A 20,067-nucleotide genomic window follows, 5' to 3' on the forward strand; every position below is an offset into this window, starting at 1 on the left:
TATCTTGTGTTTGGAGTGCACGAGAAATTTAAACTCACCAGGATTAAAACACGGATGCTTCAAGTCCCTATTTACATCACTGTAAGAACAAAAAATCATCCGCCAAAATGTTTCACAGATGGGGAAAAAGGAACTTATTATTAAAGTATCTGTTCTTATTTCATAAAAACAGGAAAGAAAACAATTTAGACCAGACTTAGAAAATGGATCACCAGAGTGTTTTTGCAATGATAGACCTTTTGTGGACATACTGTTCCTCCTGAGGGCAAATAATATTCAACTGTTGTGAACACCCTAAAACCCACGTCTGCGTTTTAACCTCACCGTCACCTTCTTTCACGTTAAACCACCAGTTGTTTTGGGGCACGGAGCCAAAACAATGAAAAACATATTGCTGTGGTTTTACTTTTGTGTGTTTCCATGTGTGTGAGCCTGGGAACCGCTCTGGAAAATGCTTCCACACTTTATATAACCTGTTCATTTCAGGTCCTGTTAACTTACTTCTGTCTTTTTTTTACATTATGTTTATAAGTAGTATATTTATTTTTGTCTTTGTTCTTTGTATAATTAAAAAAGTATCTATTTAAGAAAAAATATAGCAGTCTCTTTCTGAGCATAAAAGCTCACTGACTATTAGAGTTATTTGTGTTTTAATAAAGTTTCCCCAGCAAGGCAGCAGATCAAACACAAGATTTAATAAAAAAAAATGTATTTGTCCCAGGTGGGCAATTCAGTAGAGTATTGTCAGAAGTGGGATTTGAACCCACGCCTCCATTCGGAGACCAGAATCCTCATTTCATAGGAAGGTGTTATACCTTGAGTCTGGCGCCTTAGACCACTCGGCCATCCTGACAACGATAATGCAAGTTAGACAACTCTAGAATGAGTGGAGAGAGGACTATTAAATGAGGTTTTAATTGTCTTTTTATAGGCATAATATTATTTAAAGCGTTTGCCTCCCATATATCTGGATGACTTAAGTACAAGTCATAAGAGACAGGGAGGAATGTGGCCAAAAACACACACACCAATGCGGTTTAAGCATTTAAAATGATTTGTATCTATTAGTGGTTTGACCTTGAGGTGATTTTGTTTGAGAGCAGACACTAATGGTTGGACGTAACTGGATCCAGTTTATCTTTAAGTGCGTGAAGTGCACGGACTCTGGTGTGAAGCCCAGCTCCAGCAGCAGCAGCAGCAGCAGCAGCAGCGCGCACGCAGCCCAGAGTCTGGACTTCCCACTCCTGTCAGGAGCTGCCTCCTCTTTTTATTACCGGAGCTCGAGGTTTACGACGGGACTTCATCTGTCGGTGTGATTTAGACTCCTTCCGAATGGTGGATCACGTTGTTCCTGCGCGTAAAAACACTTCCCCTTCGGATTTTTACGCACGCATCGGTGGAGAAAAGCAGCAAGGAAACACTCGGTGGCATTTCCCCCCTCATCTTAGACACAAAGCAGCAGGTGTGAAGCTTAACAACTACGGTGATTATTTATAATTCTAAGGCAATTTAAGGTTCCTGGCGACGCAGAGGACGCGGTGTACAGAATGTTTCCGCAGTTTCCCTGGCGGCGCGCCGGAGCCTCGGGTTCCAAGCCAGGACTGTGGACTGTTCTCCTGCTGCAGACTTTCCAGCATTTCACTGGATTATAAAAGGGACGTGTTCGGGGTAAACGCTGCGTGCTTAACGGAGGTCACTTGTGTTTAAGAAAGGTGGTAAAAGCGCGCAGAGAAACCTTTTTCCCCGGATATACGGACCGAGTATAGCGCTCGGTGATGGCGCACCGCGTTCCCGTGCTGCCGCTGCTGCTGCTGCTGCACCTGGCAGTGCTGCTGCCGGGATGGCCGGCCGAGGCGGTCCGGGTAAGAAAGAAGGCCACCAGGTCCCGGTCCTGCCTGGACCTGCCGGAGGAGATCCTGGAGCAGATGTTCGGGCGGCTCTCGGTGGGAGTGATGAGCGCTTTCCACCACGCCCTGCAGCTGGAGCCGCAGGATAAACTCAACCTGACGTGCCCGACCACCACGCGGTCCCCGACCGACAGGAAGACCCGCCTCCCGGTCAACCTGCTCAGCATCTCCCCCTGGGCCTACAGGTGAGAGCAGGTGCGGCAGAATCACACGTTGTCTGTCCTTCAGTTAGATCGCGTCAGTTTATTTATCTTGTCTATTTTTATTTTGTTTGATTTTATTTTTATTCGAGTCTTTTTATTTTAATATAATCTATTTTATTCTAATGTATCTTACTTTAATCTAATGTATTTTATTTTAATCTATTTTATTTTATTTTAATCTAATATTTTACTCTCTTTTAATCTCTTTTACTTTAATCTATTTATTTTATTCTATTTTATTTTACTCTTATTTTATTCTTATATATTTTATTTTTTTCTAATATATTTTATTTTTAATCTATTTATTTTATCCTAATATATTTTATTTTACTCTTATTTTATTCTTACATATTTTATTTTATTCTAACATATTTTATTTTACTCTTATTTTATTCTGATCTATTTTATTTTATTCTAATATATTTTATTTTAATATATTTTATTTTCTAATCTATATTATTTTACTTTAATCTATTTATTTTATTCTCATCTATTTTATTTTACTCTTATTTTATTCTTATATATTTTTATTTTATTCTAATATATTTTATTTTACTCTTATTTTATTTTATTCTAATCTATTTTATTTTATTCAGTTATACAGAAAGTGAAAATACCAAATACGCTTTTACAGAAAGTTTGCAGGGATACTTGTCGGGACCTGTAATTATGACCCTTAGAGCACTGAAGGCTGTGATCATCTTAAAGAATATAAACTGACTCTGATGAATAATATCCTCCAGGATGTCGTACGACCCGTCCAGGTATCCCCGCTACATCCCCGAGGCCTACTGCCTGTGTAAGGGCTGCCTGCTCGGCCCCTACGGAGAGGAGAGCGACCGGCACCGCAGCACGCCCGTCTACGCTCCCTCCGTCATCCTGAAGAGATCGGGCTCCTGCCTCGGCGGACGCCACTCCTACACCGAGGTCTACGTCTCCATCGCGGTGGGCTGCACCTGTGCGCCGCTGCTGGAGAAGGAGAGGAGCGGGCACAGCAGCAACCAGAGCCTGGAGAGAGCGCAGCCCAAGGACGGGCAGCTCATCTCCGGGAGGAAGAAGGTGTGAGGGAGGCAGGTCTGTGGAGCTCCAGACACGTGTGTGTGTGTGTGTGTGTGTGTGTGTGTGTGTGTGTGTGTGTGTGTGTGTGTGTGTGTGTGTGTGTGTGTGTGTGTGTGTGTGTGTGTGTGTGTGTGTGTGTGTAAGTGTGTTTTCTGTCTGTTTTGCTCTTAAATAAGACTTTTTATTCTTCACACTTTCATTCTTGTCTTGGTTTGAAGTGATGATGTTTGCAGGATGTGTGTGTGTGTGTGTGTGTGTGTGTGTGTGTGTGTGTGTGTGTGGCTCTTAAATAAGACTTTTTATTCTTCCCACTTTCATTCTTGTCTTGGTCTGAAGTGATGATGTTTGCAGGAGTGGAGAGAATTTGTTTAAAACTCCAGAGAAGACTTCGTGAAACTCTGAAGAACACTATCACGTTTGCATTTTACCTTTTGTATCTCCAGATGGTTTGAGTGTTAGTCACTGGGCTCCTACATCTGCTCCAAAGTCAAATTCAGGCACTTTTCAGATATTTCAATGTACATTTTGAAGCTTTTCCAGCAACTCAAAGCTTTGGTAAAAGGTATTTTTATATAAGAGAGCATTCAGTATATGAAAAACATAATCATTGCAATAATCATAGCAGTGTGCTGCTTTGGGGCAGCAGCAGCTCAGTCCATAGGTGAGTCGGCTGGGAACCAAAGGGTCGCTGGTTCGAGTCCCTGTGTTGACCATGCATGGATCGTGGACTGGTGGCTGTAGAGTTGCCGGTATGACGCCTGGGCTGTTGTAGCTTCCACCGCTCGGGTCGAAAGTCACTGGCAGCCCCCCCCCCCCAACACCCCTCGATCAAATTCATGCATATAGGTCTCGTCTGTGTATATCGGGTGTTTCCTGTGTCTGAAAAAAATTGAATGTCCCCATTGCGAGACAAATAAAGGGATTCTTCTTCTAAAAAAACCCAAAATTATGTGTTGTCTCATATTTCTACAGGAGACAAATTAAAGACCTTTAAGGTGTTTTATAATGTGTCACCTGTTCGTAAGTAGACTTGGTGTCGCTGCACGTTTAGAGCACTTAAGTCAAAATCCAAGTACTTTTTCAAACCTTAAACCCGAAAAAAAACACAAACGCAATTTTAAACCGAAGGGGTTGCCATTCATGGTCCACACTGGGACTCGATCCGGCGACCCTCCTAATAACATCTAATTTGATGTGATAAACAGACGAGATGACGGAGCGGCAGTAGCTCAGTCCATAGGTGACTTGGCTGGTAACCACAGGGTCACTGGTTCGAGTCCCCGTGTGGACTCATTGAGTTCTCCCTCTGACTTCTATCCATTAATTGCATGTACACAGGTATTTCAGGCCTGTGTGCGGGCAACTTTAATAATAAAAGTGGAACAACTGAATTGTGGGATTAGTAAATGAATTGTTCTTGTACTGTTTACAAATAAGTAGTTTTCCACAGCTGTACAGTGCTGGAAAACCATGAATATGCTGCTTGAAAAGTGCTTGAATTTGACTGGAAAGATGTAGGATTAGAAACCCAGTGAAATAAAATGTCTCATTATTTATCAGTAACCTGATCGACGCTGCCACCTACTGATGTAAAAAACAACTGCAAGTCCATGCAACATGTTATTCTGATAAACTTTAATAAAACAAAACAACAAATATTGTTATATATTATAAACTGTCAAGCTTTCATCTGTTTTCATCTGTTTTCATCTGTTTGCTCTCCTCTCAAATAAATGTACAACAAAAAGAGCAGCACTTGTTTCCTGGTTCAAAACATCAGAATATCCATTACTTTCAGATTTTCTGCTGGAGCCTACATTTCCCATAATGCACTAATGATCACGTGTTTTTGTTTGAAACCTGATTCTTTGACATTGTGTCTAAAAAACCTCGATTACCAAACTTAGAAATACAGTAAAATATTTGTAAGTCGCATTTTTTCAAATACTGTGATTTCAGAGTTTAGAGCAGAAAATATAAAATATATAATTCTGTAAACTTTCCCCTTTTAAATAATTTCCTGTTAATTTGAAAGAAATTTCAATCAAAAGTCTTTTTCCTGGTCATAAAACGCTTAAATCAATTATATAAAAATTATAATTGTAAGCTCAGAACAGGTCTGTAAAATGTTTTTTTAATAAAAAAAAATTAAAAACAAACTTTTATATTATTATAAAGTAACCAAAATTAATTTTCCTGAATTTCCATTAATGAATAAGTGTTTTGGTAGAATGTCGGTCGAGGTAAAACACATTTGTTCCTCCACATCATGAGTTTCTGTCACGACGAGACTCGTTTCCGACGTCCGCCTCGAGTCCCTGTCCGCCTCTCGCCGTGGCTCTGCTCTGAACAAGGTCAAAGGTCAGACGGAGGCGTCAGGACAGCAGGCGAGACGGATAGTTGACGAAACAGCGGAACTCGTTGGACAAGTTCCTGTTGTGCTTCGGCAGGAAGCTGCACATTTTTACGTCCAGGAGGTCGCCGGCGAGTTTCTGCATGATCGCCCCTGCGGAACAAACGGGACACGAACACACAGTGTTAAAAAAAGCTGCTGAACAAACAACGACTTTGCCACTAAAGTGCAATATCAAGGAACTTTACTTTTACAATTTATGCTACTTCCTACTTCAACTCCACCTCGTTCTTTCTTATATATTTAAAATTTGTTGTTGTGGGGTTTGCATGTTCTCCCCGTGTCTGCGTGGGTTTTCTCCGGGTTCTCCGGTTTCCTCCCACAGTCCAAAGACGTGCAGGTGTTCGGTTCATTGATGACTCTAAATCACCCGTAGGTGTGAATGGTTGTCTGTCTCTGTTCGTCTCTATGTGTCCTGTGATAGACTGGCGTCCTGTCCAGGGTGTACCCCGCCTCACGCCCAATGTCAGCTGGGATCGGCTCCAGCACCCCGCGACCCCGACAGGGACAAGCGGTTGAAGGTGAATGAATGAATGAATGTTGTGAATCGTGCGAAAAGTCCTGAGAGGCGGCGGTGCGTTGTTTTTCGGGCATTATTAGATCTTATCTATTAGTTACGATAAACTTAGGAGATACTACCACGTACGTATAAAGTGACACAATCGATTGAATCCTGATTAAACTCTGACGACGAGAGATTTGTGTTTTTAGGCGATTTAAGACGATAAACACGAGATGTATCCCCGGCTGCTCACCTCACTCCCCGCGTTACCTGTACTGTACGACCTACAGAAAAGCGTGTCCAGACTTTTGAATTGTTCCGTAGATCTCATGTTTACCTTCTTGAATCACCTGAAAACAACAGCTACAGTGAAAGCACACAGACATACTCCGTGCCCAGACGCATCAGCTGTGACGTACAAATGACGTCCAGGTGTGTAGTTAAACTTGCCATTTGTTGTTACACTTATTATTTCTATTATTATTATTATGGCTTTGATTTATATAGTGCCTTTCTTAGTGCTCAAGGCTCTTTACAGAGTCCAGGTTCCATTCATTCACGCAGACACACGTGAGGCTTTAAAGACATTTTTTACCTTAAATGTTTGCGTGGTTACTGCACTTCGTACGGCAGAATTGTCATAAGTGCATAAGTTGCCATTCGTCACAGAAATACATTCATTCATTCATTCATCTTCAACCGCTTATCCCGGGGTCGGGTCGCGGGGGGGCTGGGGCCGACCCCAGCTGACATCGGGCGTGAGGCGGGGTCCACCCTGGACAGGACGCCAGTCTATCACAGGGCACATAGAGACGAACAGAGACAGACAACCATTCACACCTACGGGTGATTTAGAGTCATCAATTAAAATAAAAATTAAAAATACCTATATTTGTCTTTTAAAGCAGCTGCACTTTACATGAATGTGACGAACGTTATCCTGAAATGCCTGATTCTGCACGATGAGCGATAGTGAGTGTGTGTGTGTGTGTGACGTCTCTCACCTGTGCACAGCAGCACTTTGCCTTTGCTCAGGTACTTCACCGTTTGGGCCACTTTGCTCAGACACTCTTCGGACAGGTACGGCGGGTCGGCGAGGACCACGTCGAAGCTCTGAGGCGCCGCGTTGGCCCCGAGCGACAGCGGCTCGGCGTAGTCGTAGAAGACGAAGTCGTCGCCGTAGGAGGCGAAGCGGCGGTCGTACTCAAACACGACGGCGGACACCCGATCGGAGCCGTCCACCACGCCCTGCTTCAACTTCTGGTACACGCTGGGCGCGCTCACACACGCTATCCTGCAGGGAAACAGCAAAAACGGCCAGAAACATGGCGCTAAGAGGGATATTCGATTATTTCTTTTTTATTTATAGTCTAAATTATAAAGTTTCCTGTCTATACCTTGAAGAAATTCGACTGTCCGATGCCTAACCCAAGTTTCTAACCATCTGGAGACTCTTTTCAGCTAAAGCCTAGTACCTTTAAGCAGTGTGAGTGCACCCGCTCCGCGCACAACTGCGGCCGGCGGGCTTTAGCGGAGCCGTTTGCACATGTACGAGCACGAGCGTGCGCACGTGTACGAGCACGAGCCCTACGGCAGTAGCGTTATGTGCGCCTGTTCGGACATGTAAATAGAAGGAGGGACCATGCGCGGACATTTAACAACAACAACAATGGCGGTGAAAGGTTCACGTTGGTGTGATGCGGAGGTGGAGTGTTTACTGCAGATTTGGTCGATGAAAAGATTCAAAAACAGTCGACAAGACGCACAAAAACTCAGAGGTCTATGGAAAGATTTGTAAACAAAGCCACACACGCGCGATCAATGCGTGTGACGTGTTACGGCGTGATGGCGTATGGACAGCAAGAAGTATTGGCCGAGGCCCAGGCAGTGTGAGTACAAACGGGCCTGGGGCGCGGGGGGAGAGGGAGGGGGGACAAGTACCCTAAAGTCCGGGTCGCGGTGCGGAAGGACAGTGTGAGTGCGCCCTTAGTGAACATATCAGGAGGGAGAGGGGTCAACCTGGGCACTGACTGCATCTGAATGTGTGTTACTCAGCTGTGTTTAATGCACTGTACTGTAAGTTTACTGCCCGACGTCACTTGGTTTCCCATGAACTCCTGATCCTCACTCCACCTGTGGACAGCTCCCTTCACATGTGCACTTCTTCTGTCCTGTCTTTCTGCCATTTTGTGTTTTTGTGTTGTGAACAAGGGAAAAGAAAACCCGCATAATTAAAATCTGTTTACCTGCCGCCCTCTCCGGCTTCTCGCACGACCTCTTCGGCTAACCGTGTCGCCGTCTCGTCGCTGTACCAGAACTGACTCATCCTCTGGTGGAAACAGACAAACGGCTCCTCAGTGACGAGCAACATTTAAACGTTTTAACCCGACTGCAGCGCCGCGTCCTTCAGCTTCATCACACTCGTTCAGTTTACAGACAGTGAGGACGTTAAAGCAACATCGACCAAAAGTGGATTGTTGGTTGAATTTTGACATTTTACAGTTTACAAAATCACGTAGCTGATGTTTTTCTTTCACGTTAGAGCTGCACTGTGTGATTACATTCATTATCAGTTAATCTGTTGAACCATTTTTCAATAAATCTGTCTGTAAAATGTCAAAAGTGACGTCTTTAAATGTCTCGTTTTGTTCGACCGACGGTCCAAAACACAAGGATATTTCATTTTGATTTATATAAAACTGACAAAAGAAGCAAAAATACCAAACTTTCTTTGGTTCTAGCTCCATTAAAGCAAAGATTTACCAATATATCGTTTTTATTAAAGCAAAATGAACTTTTTCTGGTTGGTTTTTGTGTTTGACAACGATGCTTTTTTCCCATTTATGATTTATTAAGTTTATCGAAGTGTTGAATATATGTTTTCAGTGGGTTTAGTTGTATTTATTATTTTAAAATATTTATTTAAATTTCTATACATTTCTATATTATTTATTAAATGTGCGAACAACACCAATTTTATTTACAATTATGTTTTTTTAATTAATTATATTCAGGGTTCAAGAAAATATAATTAAAAAGATTCTAATGTATTTTTATTTATTTAAATGTTTTTACATGTATTTATTACTCTGATTTTATTTACAATTATGTTTTTTCAAAAAATCTAGTTAAGAAGATTCAAAAATATTTTTATTTATTATTTTTTTTATATTTATTTAAAATATTTTTACACTTATAAATTATTTAATAAATGTATTTATTACTCTAATTTAATTTCCAAATAATTCTTTTAGATACATTACTGTCCTTTTAGATTCAATTGTATTTTTATTCATTATTTTTTTAACATTTATTTCAATTTTTATATATTATTTATTATTTATTAAATGTAATTATTACTCAGATTTTATTTACAATTATGTTTTTTAGATTAATTATATTTAGAGTTCAAGAAAATCTAGTTAAGTTTGAAATCTAATTTTATTTATTATTATTTTTAATATTTATTTAAATGTTTTTACACGTATATATTATTTATTAAATGTATGTATTACTCTGATTTTAGAAACATTACATTACTGTCATTTTAGATTCAAAAGTATTTTTATTAAATTTTTTTTTAAATGTATTTGAATTTTTATATTTATTTATATATTATTAATTAAATAAATAGAAAAATTATATTTAAAGTTCAAGAAGATTTAGTTAAGAAGATTCAAATGTTTAGTATTTTCATATTCATATATTATTTATTAAATGTTTGTATTACTCTGATTTCATTTACAGTTATGCCCTGTGTAAGAGTATAAATATGTCACTGAATAAATAAATAAATATATATGAATATGAATAAACCAGTGAACTCACCCAGTCCTCCTCCACGGCTCCCACAGCGAACTGGTCCGATGGCGCCCTGCTGGTCTCGGTGCTGGTCTCATCGTAAAACTCCTGCAGGGCGGCGAGAGCGTGAGCGGAGAGCTTGGGCACGTCGTCGTCGTCGCTGCTGCTGCTGTCGCTCATCGTGGAGGAGAAGAAGAAGATCTGAAGAAAGTTCATTTGTTTAAAACAGTTTCAACTCAAACTGAACAGTTTAACCTCATGAAGGAGGATTTATTGTTTTGTTACGTTGGTTTCAGCTCCTGTTCCTAATAAACTAATAATAATAATACTAATAGCTAATGAACTGGACACTGAGTGTTTTCTGCCGTGTCCTGTTTCCTCTGTTTGTGTTTGATCTGTTTACAGTTGAGCTCATACGTTTACATCCCCTGGGAGGATTTGGGCACTTTCAATTTATGAATTTATGAATTCATGAATTTATTTCAGACATGTAAAAAAAAAAAAGAATACAAAAGTGTAAAGAATTAAATAAGTTTAACAAATAAGAGAGAAAAACAACATATATACAATTTATTCTGTCTGAACAGGAGAAGAAAGATGTTTTCACTTATTTAATCCGACCCCTTTTTAACAATTCGAAGCCAAAAACAGTTTCTCCCTGCTCCCATGTGTATTTTGTATTTTATTGCACATGTATTGTGTGCTTTTTTCTTTTCTTCTTACTTAAATTATATTTTTTTGCCTTTTCACATCATGACCAGGGGACTACAGATGAAAAATAGCCTTTTTAACCATGTGTAATCATGTGTTTTATAGATTATACTGTCCCTTTTAAATAAACTAATACTACTATCAGAGACTACGGATGCAAATTAGCAGCTTTGCTATAATCCAGCATGTCTACAGAGATATGTTAATAAAATATAATATGTTCATTAAAATAAAAGAAGAAGTTTTCACTTATTTAATCCTTTTTAACAATTTCATGACAAAAACTGTTTCTCCCCTGAAGGTCGTCCCCCTGATCTCATGTATATTTTGTATTATATTGTAAATGTATTTTGTGCTTTTTTTCTTTTCTTCTTTCTTAAATTGTAATTTTAATAAAATTGTAATTTTTCACATCATGGCCAGGGGACTACAGATGAAAATCAGCCTTTTTAACCGTGTATTTAATTAAATTGTAATGTCCCTTTTTAAATAAACTAATACTGTTATTAGGGACTAAGGGTGCAAATTAGCAGCTTTGCTATAATCCGGCATGTCTACAGAGATATATAAATAAAATATAATATGTTCATTAATGTGCACTGTCCCTATTTTAAAAAATAAAGCATTATGTATCTATGACAACAATCCTCTGTATATGAGATGACTTTACATTATTTCCCTTTATTTGCTTTCAAAAACACATCAATAACTTCATTATCAGTGTCAGTTTTCATATTAATCCCTTTAACTTTACTTTACTGTGGTTTCGCTACTTTTAGCACAGTATCTGAGTCCTTCTTCCTTCTCAGCCGGTGAAAAACAACAACAGTCGCTTGTTGTTTTGTAAACAAACAGCGAAATTAAACAACAACCTCCTCTGGAGAAGTTTCCGCGTGTTACCAAACGAAACACTTTAAAAACAGAGTTTAAAAAAGTGAACGTACCCGCTCAGAAACCGGCGAAAAGAGCTCTTCAATGTTGCTGTTGTGAACATGCGGAGAGAAGACGCGGGGTGATGACGTAGTCCAGAAAGTACGGCTCATGACGAGGGTCAAAAAAGGCGACTGCGCCACTCCGCTGGTTACATACAGGGAAACAGGGTTTTCTCTTTCTAACACATATTTATTATTTTTATTTTTTTAAATTTCATCTAGCCGATGAACAGATTAGGGATTTGTTTTTGATATTGTAGAAAAAAGATATTTAAATATGTTTGTGAATTTAATTAAACCTGAATTTGGTGTTAAATTGAATATTTGTTGCAAAGGGTTTGGTCTGGGCTGCTAATGTTTAAATTTGTTATCCCAAATATCCCCTCATATTTTAAAATCATGCACAATATTTACCCTACTAATACATTTGTTTCAAAGTTTGCAGATGTGGAAACCAAATGTAAATGTTTTTAAGCTTGAAGAATAAATATTTTGCATTTATTCTGGAGTGTCAGTGAAACTTTGGAGCTTTTTTAACATTCAATACAATCATTTAATTAAATGTCTCTTTGGGGGCAGTAGCAGTCCATAGGCGACTTGGCTGGGAACTGGAAGGTCGCTGGTTTGAGTCCCTGTGTCGACCATGAATGGAGAGTGGAAAGGTGGCTGGAGAGATGCCAGTTCATCTGCTGGGCACTGTCGGTCACTGGCAGCCCCCTCGCTCTAACATCTCTCTAGTGTGTGGCCTGTGTGTGTAAAATGAAAATTAATAATAGAGTGAAAATTGAATTTCCCCGTTGCGGGACAAATAAAGGAATTCTTCTTCTTCTTCATTTACTTGATAATACCCACACACTTCTACCTAAATAACATTTGCAATGATGGACTTTTACTTGTAATTAGAGCTGCAAAGATTAATCAATTAGCTGTCAATATAAATAATCAATAATAATACATTTACAATGTAGATTAATCACCAACAAAAGGCAAAATGAGGCTTGTTAAATGTGATTTTCTTCTGGTTTTCTTCCTCAGCTGAAAGTAAAGTGAACATCTTTGACTTGTGGACAAAACAAGATGTTTGAGGACGTCTTTTATTTATTTTTTAATTCTATTTCAGATGATTTGCGCAATAATTTTGTCTGTTTCTACCGTCGGTTGGTCGTCACTGATTATGTTTTAACTATTTAATTATATGTTCTTCTCTTATCTATTATTATGTTTTCAGTGCTGCTCTTGTGTGCCACTTACTGATTTGCACAGATTTCATATTTAATGCTTGTCTTTTCATTTATATGCTTTTAATGTAAAGCACTTTGAGCTGCATAATTGTATGAAAAGTTACTATTATTAGTATAAGTATATTATTTTGGGGGTTTGGGAAACAGTGTTTGACATTTACCACCCTTTTCTGACTTGTTACAGACCCAAAAACTAATCGATTAATGGAGAAAATAACCCAAATATTAATAAACAATGTAAATAATCATTAGCTGCAGCACCACATGTAATGTATTAAGTGGTTTTATAATCTGAATATTAACTTAATTAGCAGGAAAACAGATTATCTGACACTTGACTGCTGCTGTAGATTAAATATTTGGTGGTAAAAACAATCATTTCACATTATTTTTTTATATAAAACAACAGAAGAGACTCGTGTAAAGGAAACCTGAAGGCCAGAACACTTTTATACAATAGGTTTATGTACACTTTTACACTTCATTAACAAAACAGCCATTCTACGAGAACCAGGACAGTGCTCTGAACGAGTGGCTCTGCTCCTTTTGATTTGGTTTGTTATTGCTGTCCTTCAGCTCAAAGCCGTCTCCGCTTCGATCCAGTGTGTGTTGAGTGTTTCGGTGGATGTGCTGCTGTAGAAAAAGTACTACGGAAATTCAAACCTGCTAAACTTTAGAGGCCCCGGTCCTTCGTCGAGCCTTCGAGGACGCCGCGATCCAACGAGAGAGGGGGAAAAAAGATATCAAACCGCAAAACCGAGGAAGTTTCTCCCTCTTTTTCATAATTCATACAACTCATACAATTCTTGCTGCCGTCAACTGGCATATAAAAACATTTCAGTCTGTTTTTTTTATCTCCTCGTGGTTTCTGATTTGAAAACATTATTTATATATTTACACCCTTTAGTGAATATGATTTTGGTTTTCTGTCATCGCCAACAGACAAACAGCCGGGGCAGGCCGTACCTTTGTCGTCATAGCAACATCTCGCATTTGTGTGTGTGTGTGTGTGCGTGCTTTTGAGTGTGTGTGTGTGTTTGTGTGTGTGTGCATCCGCTGTATTCTTGGCGAATGGCAGGCACAGTTTGTCGTCAGGTGATTCATGACAAAAAACAAAAACGAAAAAAACGTGCACACACAGAACAATCAACGAAACAAAGGCACTCTGGGAAGGATTGGGGTGGCGTGTGTGCGTGTGTGTGTTACTGTTAAAGAGAGTGTGTGTGTGTGTGTGTGTGGTTGTCATGGCATTCTTTAAACAAAATGGCCCCTCTAATACTTTCAAGTTTCAACTACAAAACTTCACACTGGAAAAAGAACTTCTCCTCGAAATTGTCAATAAAAAGCAACTTGTTTTACCCTTAGTGTCATTCTGTGTGTGTGTGTGTGTGTGTGTGTAGCCTCCAGGTGCGAGGGCGGGGGGGCACACCGCCGTCAACATCAGCTGCTGCTCCGCCTCTTCTCGTCGTCACGATGGCGGTCAGTGCTCCGTCTTGTCGATCGCCGCGTCTCCATTGATCCTTTACGACTGAGTCCCTCTGCTCTGCAGTTCAGTCTCCATGGTAACAACATCATCATCAAAATCAAGTCTGTCAATCATGCTGCAGGGGGCGGGGATAAAAACAGAAACTGAACAAAACAAAAAAAAGAAATCCGCGGAGGTGAAACCCAGGTAAACATTCAGGCATGAGATGGATCCCTCAGCAGGTAGAGAGACAGAGAGGTCCTCCGAGGCGTCCGGCTGCCTCTTCTACCCATAGTTCTTAGGGACGAAGCAGGGGGCGCTTTTGATTGGTTGCTAAAAACAAAACAAAACAAAAAAATGGTTTCCAGTGGTTATTTCACGCAGAGCAGGCCGCCCACGTTAGCCACAAACTCCTCCAGGCTCTTGAGGAATGCGACCTTCTGCTTGCGGTCCATGGTGGGCGGCGTGCTGCTGGCCGTCAGCTTGTTGAAGGCGTCGGCGAGCCGCTGGTAGATGACGGCGTCCCTCTGCGAGGACAGGAGGGTCTCCACCAGCTCCGAGTACTCCGCCTGACGGAGGACAAACAGACCATATCTTTGTGTTACTCTTTGCTTCTTCCTCTGGACATGAACAGACGGAGCCACCGCAGCTTCCCAGGGTTCAGTGTCGTGCACTCACCTGGTGCAGGCACACGAGCGTGTACAGGGCTTCTCCCGCGGCCACCGTCATCTCCGTGTTGTGTTTTTGCAGGACCAGCATGTCGAACACCAACTGGAGGCACAGACGGAGGAGCACACGGTGTGAAAAAGGAGAGTTATTACAAAGCTGAGCCCCCAAGAACATTTAAACTGTTTACTGCAGTTCAACAGCACGCAGCATCAACACGCAGCCCTGTCGCCCTTCCAGATTTCTTAAAGGATCAGTTCAACTTTTTATCAAGGGTGCTGCAGAGGTGTCAAACAGATCCAGTAAAGGGCCGCTGGGGCTGAAGGTTTTCATTCCAACCAATCAAAAACACACCTGGTCCTAAAACCTGCAGCCACAGCGCCCCTTTACTGGATCAGTTTGACACATGTGGTATCTGGCTTCCTTGCCAAGAGTTAGATGAGAAACCTCTGTCATGTCTGTATGGCTCTTATGAACACTACAGCCACAGCCAGCAGCCGGTTAGCTACGCAAAAAGACTGGAAACAGAAGGAAACAGCTAGCAAAAACCGACATGTTGTAGTTTGGAGGGAAGAGAACGAGCAGATAACTACTAAACTATCAATCTTTTCCTTTAAGACAAGTTTTATAGATTTAGGAGCTGTTTTTGGCGCTAAATTGCTTTGTGAATTACACTTATCGTAAAAAGTTATGAGTCCTAAAATTAGGAGTGAAACGGCCCTTATTTTTAAGAGTTACTCCTAAATCAGCAAGTGAGGACCTTCTCTTAGCCGTAAGATGTTTTGTGAACACGGATTAATAAACTCTGAACTTTGGGCTCCAGTAACGGATGATTTTGACACTTTGAAGCAGTGTCTCATTCAATACTGGACCAATTTCAAAAATCATCACTTAGACACAAAAACGTGTGAAAAAAGGGTCGAAAAAACAAAACAAAGTTCCCTTTAAAAATGAAAGCTCACCGGCTGAAATGTGACTTTAAAAAGAAAACAGTATTGTGTTTTGTAACATCCCATTTAAATGCATTATTGCGGCGAACATGTGTGCGTTACCTTGAGGAAGTGCCGGGTGGCGATGAAGAGAGGCGTGTCCTTCTCCTGGTTTTTGGCGCATTGCTCAGCCAGAGGAGAGAGAGCCTCTAAACACAGCTGGCTGATCTCTGAGCTCATCCTGAACACGGCCGTTAAGGAGCAGAAACTAACACAGTTAATGAGCTTTTTTTAATTTATTTTATCTCCGTCGAGGGGCTCGTCCACAGCTGCGCCGCGCAAACTGGCAGCTCCAGATGGAAGTGAGAGGAAATATGTGACAAATCTGAACGCCGGCGAGCAGAAATCTGGTAAATCATCATCAGCCGGTGATTCTCTTCTCTGCAAAAGCCACAGTTTCAGATTTATATCCAAGCACCTGCAACTTTACGCTGGGAAGTAACTTTTTTGAAGCGAACGTGTTTACTAAATAGACTTTTATCCTCTTCAACTTAAACACGGTGACTTAAAAAGGCTGTTTACTGTGGTTTAAAACAATTCGCTACAACCTGCAGCTCTGCAGCTTGCTCTATTGGTTGGCTGATAAAAACTTTCAAACCCTTTGGCGCTCTCAGTTTACGACTTAGGAGGCTGAAATTTGGCGTGGAGGTACCTAAGATACCCGAGTTTCAGTCACACACACGTGCAGAGGCTATGGGAGGATACGAGGTCATTCCCAGCTCCAGGGAGAACATGAGGCTTTTGAAGAGGTCTTCAGGCAGCTGAGGGATCTTTTCTGGGAAGATCTCACAGATGAAGGTGATGAGCTTGTAGTACTGGTTACACAGGGAGGGGAACTGGGAAGAAATGAAGGACATCATCGTAACGGATCCAGAAAAAGCTGGTTTGTAGATTTGACACATGCATGTTGTGTAGTTTTACCTTGAGCAGGTCCTGAGACATGAGAGGGAGAACAATGTTGACGCCGTAAAGAACCACATCTGCTGCAGATACTGTCCGACTGGACGCCGGCGTTCCCTGGTCTTGGTTTCGAAACACCTCGTCTAAAATACGCAGTGAATTGAAAACAAAACAATCTCAAGCAGCTGACGCAACACGAACAAGAAGAAGAAGAAGTATTCTCAGTCGATATTTTAAAGATAGAAACCAAACTCACCAGTGTCGCTGAAGTCGATGAACTCTTTGGAGAGCAGGTTCGTGAGCAGCTCCATGATGAGCAGCAGGTCCTGGTACTGGTCCTCCTCCGCCGTGGCGTCGTTTCGCTTCCTGCTCTGGTTGTTTTTGGAGTAGACCTGCAGCAGCGTCAGACACGCCTCGTACAGCTTCATGGACTTCGTCTGGAGGAGGAGGAGGAGGAGGTGAGAGGAGACAGAGGTGACAGTTAAAAGACAGCTACAGTAAAATAATCGGTACTCCACTCACGGACATTACCATCTTGTACAAAACCAGAGCCCTGAACAAAGCGAGACTTGTCCTGTCTGACCCGAGACGTCCCTTAGCACCTGAATTTAAACGGCTTCCATCAAGACGCAGATTTAATGTGGCCAGATGCAGGACTGACGGATTTAGAAAATCCTTGGTTCCATTGGCTATTGGCCTTCTTAACAATAATTTGCACTGTGGTCACTTTAACTCCTTATTTTTATCCAGCTTTTATCAAGTGAGGCACTGTTGCACTTTGTTTGTTTGTTGTTGAATTGATGTTAATTGTTTTCCCAGATCGTTGTCACATGTCACCCATGTTGTTGGTTTTTTGTTTTGTGTATTTCTTTTTTTTTTTTTGCTGCTGGCTGCACCGCAAATTGCCCTCCGGGAACAATAAAGATCTCTTGACTTGACTTGACTTGACTTGACTACACCGACCTGAAGCCACAAAGAACTTCCACGTCTTTAAGAACTTTTGACTTCATCTCATCTCATCTTCAGCCTCTTATCTGGGGTCGGGTCGCGGGGGCAGCAGCTTTAGCGGGGACCCCAAACTTCCCTTTCCCGGGCCACATTAACCAGCTCTAACTCTGTGACGCAAAATTAATGAAAAACAATTGTTTTCTTGATTAGTGCATGAAAGCTGTAGGGGTGTCCCCGACTAATAAAATTTCATAGTGGTATCTGATTGGTCACGTCTTGCCTATAGTCGACTAATCGTCTTCGTCTTCGTTTTGTTTTTTTTTTGCTCATGAAAAACGCTCTGATCCGGTGGCGAGCCGTGGGCATGAAGCAGACACCAGGCGGGTGCAGGTCACGCGGGTCAGGCAGAGGGTTACTGAGAGATGAGACTTCTGATTTCTGATTGGAGCATCTGATTAAAAGTATTTGTTGTTAGAACATAAATGTGTTTTGTTTGAATCTTTCTTTGACGATAGCTGACGGTGTATTTAGAACTGTAGTTTCACTTTCACGGCGCTGTGTCAGACTGTGTCGGACTGTGTCGGACTGTGTCAGACTGTGTCAGACTGTGTCGGACTGTGTCAGACTGTGTCAGACTGTGTCAGACTGTGTCACTCACCTCTCCCAGATAACAGATCTGCTTGTGAGCCACTTCGACAAAAACCTCGATGATGAGGTTGATGGTCTCGGGCGTGTTGCTGTAGACCTGAGCAGCAAAAACAAACACACAAAATGTAAAAGTCATCAAGATATTTAAACATTTAAAGCATTTTTTACAGTTCTTGCATGTCTCAGCGCTTTCTCCAAAGTCCCACCCTCCTTCCCCCGCCTGACCTCTGACAATACTCCTCCGACAGGTCCAGTTAGAGAGAAATGCTGCGTTCAGGTGCATGGGAAGTCCGAGGTTTCGAACCTCCAACTATGCAAAGTGCACTGAAACGCCTGTAAAAGTGGAAACTCCTACTTGGGAATTCGAGGGAGATTGTCTTACCCTGAATTCACTAGTATGGGGTTCACTTTGACAGGCATTTCATTGCACTTTGCTTAGTTAAAGGTCAGAAACATCGGACTTCCCATGGCACCTGAACGCAGCATGAGCAGCGCAAGTGAAACGGAGCGACGGATGACGGGCAGGAAGCTCGGCAAATCATTTTATTTGGACCGAATAAAATGATTGGTCAGACTTTTAGCAGATGTATATGAGATTTGAACTTTTGAACACTTGGAATTTCTTTTACATTTTAGTTTGTCACACACTTACAAAGAAAGTGTAGAAGGAAAAGTGTAAAAGTAAAGGTAGGAATAGCGTTAAAGGTCTGTTCCATCGTGTTATTTTGACCCAAGAGTGGAAAGATGTTTCATATTTCCTCTGAACAGTGAAGACAGTCTTGACTCTGCTCTTACCTCCATGAGGCCGATGCAGCTGGACAGGAAGTCCATGAGGAAAGAGAACAGCGAGGCCACGTTGTCGATCTGCGTCGCCTCTGCGATGCCGCACAGCGCCTCTAACGTCGCCACGATTTCCCTTTTGACGGCTTCCTCCTGGCTGATCTGAGCAAAGTTCTCCTGGTTGATGAGGTTGAGGAAACGCTGCTGGAGAGGGTGAAGCACCTGGACGGACAGAAACAGGGAGTCTACGGTTAATTTACAAATCAAAAACGACTCTTTAAGATGTGCTCAGATGGGACATCCTGCGTATCATCCATCACATACTCCATACTTTAAACATTTTGAAGTAGCCTGGAGACATTTCAGTGGCTATCTTCAGTTTAATTTGCAGTTTCTTTAATTGATGTGTGCTGTTAAGTTCCTCTTCTGAAAGGCAGTGGTGGACTTGAACCTTTAAACACTTAAGTGCAGTTACGTACTTCCTCAATACTTCCATTTAATGCTACTTCACACTTCTCTCTTAGAATAATTTATTTGACACTTAAAAGTTATTTTCTACATAAAACAAATACACAAATATGCTTGTTTGATATGATAAAGTACTATCCTACTAATACTATACATTACGCTCTACCTTACTCACTCATTGCAATAATGCACATACATATGCAGCTACTTATCAACATTGCGCTGTTTTAAGTCACTTTCTTGTATTTGTATATATACTTCAGATTTGACGCTTTTCACTATTGTTTATTTTAATTGAACTTTTTACTATTTACGTAACCTTGTTTACTTGTGTTGCACACTGATTTCCATTGTTCTGTATACGAATGACAATAAGGATCTATTCTAATCTACTAATCTACACGTTATAGTATACAAATGATCTTAAACTGGCT

The 20,067-nt window shown here is 41.1% G+C and overlaps 3 protein-coding genes across 4 annotated transcripts in view; 1 reads left to right on the forward strand and 2 right to left on the reverse strand.

The window, feature by feature from the left end:
• The first annotated feature begins 1,340 nt into the window (after nt 1–1,340).
• On the forward strand, nt 1,341–4,831 carry il17d (interleukin 17d). 2 transcript variants are annotated; one of them, XR_014593393.1, is made up of 3 exons: nt 1,341–2,092; nt 2,854–3,262; nt 3,524–4,831. XR_014593393.1 is itself a non-coding variant. In XM_083922048.1 (2 exons), exons 1-2 carry the CDS (start codon nt 1,776–1,778, stop codon nt 3,173–3,175), a joined length of 639 nt encoding a protein of 212 aa, XP_083778174.1. In that variant the 5' UTR covers nt 1,341–1,775; the 3' UTR covers nt 3,176–3,276. The 2 variants fall into 2 exon arrangements, 1 of the variants encoding a protein (XP_083778174.1); XM_083922048.1 differs by lacking the exon at nt 3,524–4,831 and having other exon boundaries at nt 2,854–3,276.
• A 547-nt stretch (nt 4,832–5,378) lies between these two features.
• On the reverse strand, nt 5,379–11,583 carry eef1akmt1 (EEF1A lysine methyltransferase 1). The gene is made up of 5 exons (XM_083921886.1): nt 11,541–11,583; nt 9,913–10,086; nt 8,331–8,413; nt 7,089–7,378; nt 5,379–5,675 (listed from the first exon to the last, which is right to left on the reverse strand). The coding sequence occupies exons 2-5, from the start codon at nt 10,063–10,065 to the stop codon at nt 5,545–5,547; spliced, it is 657 nt and encodes a 218-aa protein (XP_083778012.1). The 5' UTR covers nt 10,066–10,086; nt 11,541–11,583; the 3' UTR covers nt 5,379–5,544.
• A 1,713-nt stretch (nt 11,584–13,296) lies between these two features.
• The window catches only part of xpo4 (exportin 4), a gene marked incomplete at its 5' end in the record, with an annotated part of 67,462 nt that continues 60,691 nt past the window's right edge, over nt 13,297–20,067 (reverse strand). Inside the window, 8 exons of the mRNA XM_083921944.1 lie at nt 13,297–14,803; nt 14,913–15,005; nt 15,953–16,070; nt 16,595–16,725; nt 16,811–16,932; nt 17,046–17,226; nt 18,396–18,482; nt 19,181–19,387. Of these exons, the coding sequence (XP_083778070.1) occupies nt 14,606–14,803; nt 14,913–15,005; nt 15,953–16,070; nt 16,595–16,725; nt 16,811–16,932; nt 17,046–17,226; nt 18,396–18,482; nt 19,181–19,387 (1,137 nt within the window). The 3' untranslated portion in view covers nt 13,297–14,605. The remainder of the gene's footprint in view (nt 14,804–14,912; nt 15,006–15,952; nt 16,071–16,594; nt 16,726–16,810; nt 16,933–17,045; nt 17,227–18,395; nt 18,483–19,180; nt 19,388–20,067) is intronic.

The sequence above is a fragment of the Echiichthys vipera genome, assembly GCF_963691815.1.
Source record: "Echiichthys vipera genome assembly, chromosome: 10".
Lineage (NCBI taxonomy): Eukaryota > Metazoa > Chordata > Actinopteri > Perciformes > Trachinidae > Echiichthys > Echiichthys vipera.